Consider the following 3,318-nt stretch of genomic DNA (forward strand, 5'->3'; position numbering starts at 1 on the left):
TTGCACCTCAATCAAAAATTTATAGGATCATCAAGAACTTCAAGGAAAGAGGTTCAATTCTTGTTAAGAAGGCTTCAGGTTGTCCAAGAAAGTCCAGCAAGCGCCAGGATCGTCTCCTAAAGAGGATTCAGCTGCGGGATCGGAGTGCCACCAGTGCAGAGCTTGCTCAGGAATGGCAGCAGGCAGGTGTGAGCGCATCTGCACGCACAGTGGGGCGGAGACTTTTGGAAGATGGCCTGGTGTCAAGAAGGGCAGCAAAGAAGCCACTTCTCTCCAAAAAAAACATCAGGGACAAATTGATCTTCTGCAGAAAGTATGGTGAATGGACTGCTGAGGACTGGGGCAAAGTCATATTCTCCGATGAAGCCTCTTTCCGATTGTTTGGGGCATCTGGAAAAAGGCTTGTCCGGAGAAGAAAAGGTGAGCGCTACCATCAGTCCTGTGTCATGCCAACAGTATCCTGAGACCATTCATGTGTGGGGTTGCTTCTCATCCAAGGGAGTGGGCTCACTCACAATTTTGCCCAAAAACACAGCCATGAATAAAGAATGGTACCAAAACACCCTCCAACAGCAACTTCTTCCAACAATCCATCAACAGTTTGGTGAAGAACAATGCATTTTCCAGCACGATGGAGCACCGTGCCATAAGGCAAAAGTGATAACTAAGTGGCTCGGGGACCAAAACGTTGACATTTTTGGTCTATGGCCTGGAAACTCCCCAGATCTTAATCCCATTGAGAACTTGTGGTCAATCCTCAAGAGGCGGGTGGACAAACAAAAACCCACTAATTCTGACAAACTCCAAGAAGTGATTATGAAAGAATGGGTTGCTATCAGTCAGGAATTGGCCCAGAAGTTGATTGAGAGCATGCCCAGTCGAATTGCAGAGGTCCTGAAAAAGAAGGGCCAACACTGCAAATACTGACTCTTTGCATAAATGTCATGTAATTGTCGATAAAAGCCTTTGAAGCGTATGAAGTGCGTGTAATTATATTTCACTACATCACAGAAACAACTGAAACAAAGATCTAAAAGCAGTTTAGCAGCAAGCTTTGTGAAAACTAATATTTGTGTCATTCTCAAAACTTTTGGCCACGACTTTAGATGTGATGTTAGCAAGGAAAATAACAAGGTCACATGACTACTTTGTAAAGAAGCTAAAAGGGAGCAGAAAAGATAATACAATTATACTAGAGGTTTGCTGCTGTGGCAACAGTCTAATTCTGGTAAACCCCTTTAACATTTTGATATATTACATGTGCCAGTTTACAATATTTGTGTGGTGGGTCTGGGGGTAGTTTTCTTTCTTTTTTTTTAACTTTATTTATATATATTTTTATATATATATATATATATATATATATATAAAAATATATTATATTATATTATTTTTTTTTCACTATCTTTCCCCTTAAAGAACAGACCATTATATTTATTCATTTATTTCTTAGGACCTGATTGCTCACTGTAAGCAGAAGCCCAGTGACAGTTCTCACTGCTAGGGCTGTATGGGTCTACTGCGTGAAAGTTTAATATTGTACGTCCCTAGTCGGCAGAGTGATTACAAATTATTACACTGCATAACATTACATTAATAAAATACACGGGAAGCTACATGCATTCACACTATGTGCGGCAAATGTAGGTAGATATAAGGAATCCACATACTTTACCTATGTCAAAATGGAAATTCTTGTTAATTTGCAAGAATTTTCATGGTCTATGTTGTCATATGCTTTGTATCATCTTTGTGTCATCTGTTTTGTATGGTAAAGTGTATTTACAATGCTGGATCCAAAAAGAGGTGTGGATATAATAGTTATTTTGTATTAGAAACTGCACATACAATGTATACAGGAAGAAAATAACCAATGAATAGGCACACCTCTACAATTCATCATTTTCCCATCAAGTCAAAGGAAGTATGACAAACAGACCATACAAAATGCATATGCAATTATTAAAGTAGGAATACTTATTGCACAGGCAGCAATCATTGTCACACTTTTAAAAGGAAGGCGTGGGCGCTACTCTATTCACAAGCCATTCTTAATCCAACATGTCTTCTGTTGATCCCTATTTCGTAGTTGGTATGCATACCTCTTTTCTGATTATAGGTGTATTGGCAAATGTATTCATCCTGATAGTTAATTTCCAAGACTGGTTAAAAACCTATGATTTTAACCCATCCATGCTTATAATCAACACTATTGCCCTCATCAATATCCTTTTTCAAGGAGCAACTACTTTCAATGAGATCTCTTCCTCCATGTTTGTGGAGTTCTACATACAAGGGGTGGCGAAGGCCATGCTAGTCATCTTACCTTCCTTGGCATTCTCAAGCCTTTGGTGTTCCACCTGCTTGTGCTTTTACTATTGCATTAAGATTGTAAATTTCAGTGGTTTTTTCTTTTACAAGCTCAAGGCAAAGATTCATGCACTTGTACCATGGTTGCTTATTATTTCTGTTGCTGTATCATGGTTATTTGGAGTATTAGGCTACTGGGATCTATACATGGACATCAAATCTGCGACTGCTCTTACAGCTCACAATGCAACTTTAACATTTTCTTTCAATCCTGAAAGCAGATGCAAATGTCTGTTTCAGATTTACATGTTCTTTGCTTCCCTTGCGTTTGTTCTAATATTAATCACGGCTGGTTCCGTCCTCACCTCTTTGAGTAAGCATATGATTCAGATGAAGAAAAACAATGAAGGTTCTGGAAATTCAAGAATTCAGTCTCATTTATCAGCGGCTAAAACAGTGACTTCCCTCCTTCTTCTGTATTCGATATTCTATGTGTGCCTTAGTTCATTAATTAATGATGTGAAGAATCGTGGCAGCCTAATGAGTGTCCTTACAATTATTGTAGTTTGCAGTTTCCCAACATTTAACTCGATTGTTTTAATAATGGGGAACCGGAGGTTATCAAACAGCTTAAAGAAACTCTTAGGTAATCCCCCTGGTGCTAATACTGAAGTCACTGTAGCTACCTACTAGAGGGTTTTAACTATATGAAAAAAGATAAACTAAAAGATATTTATATTATGTATGTCATGATTAACCTACATACTGATTGTCTTGATTTGGCTTCACTCTAGCTTATATTTATGCTTTGCTGTGTGATTTCTATAACAAAAAAATCTTTATTTTGTCTGTAGTGCTCTAATTTACTTTTACATTATTCTACTTGAAGCTTATTTGCCTATTTATATTCTCCCCCTATATACTTTTCCTATATACTTTTAAACTTGTTGCATTATGACTTGGTTGCAAAGATAAAACAAAATTATAAATCAAAATGATAAAACAAAG

The 3,318-nt window shown here is 37.7% G+C and overlaps 1 protein-coding gene across 1 annotated transcript; it reads left to right on the plus strand.

The window, feature by feature from the left end:
- Nucleotides 1–2,061: 2,061 nt before the first annotated feature.
- Nucleotides 2,062–3,003, plus strand: LOC121005556 (taste receptor type 2 member 9-like). The gene has a single exon (XM_040438331.1). It carries the CDS (start codon nt 2,062–2,064, stop codon nt 3,001–3,003), a length of 942 nt encoding a protein of 313 aa, XP_040294265.1.
- Nucleotides 3,004–3,318: the final 315 nt, after the last annotated feature.

This window comes from Bufo bufo, chromosome 6 (assembly GCF_905171765.1).
Source record: "Bufo bufo chromosome 6, aBufBuf1.1, whole genome shotgun sequence".
Taxonomy (NCBI): Eukaryota; Metazoa; Chordata; class Amphibia; order Anura; family Bufonidae; genus Bufo; species Bufo bufo.

Coding starts and splice junctions, on each gene's coding strand:
- LOC121005556 (XM_040438331.1), top strand. CDS start 2,062: ATGTCTTCTGTTGATCCCTATTTCGTAGTTGGTATGCATACCTCTTTT.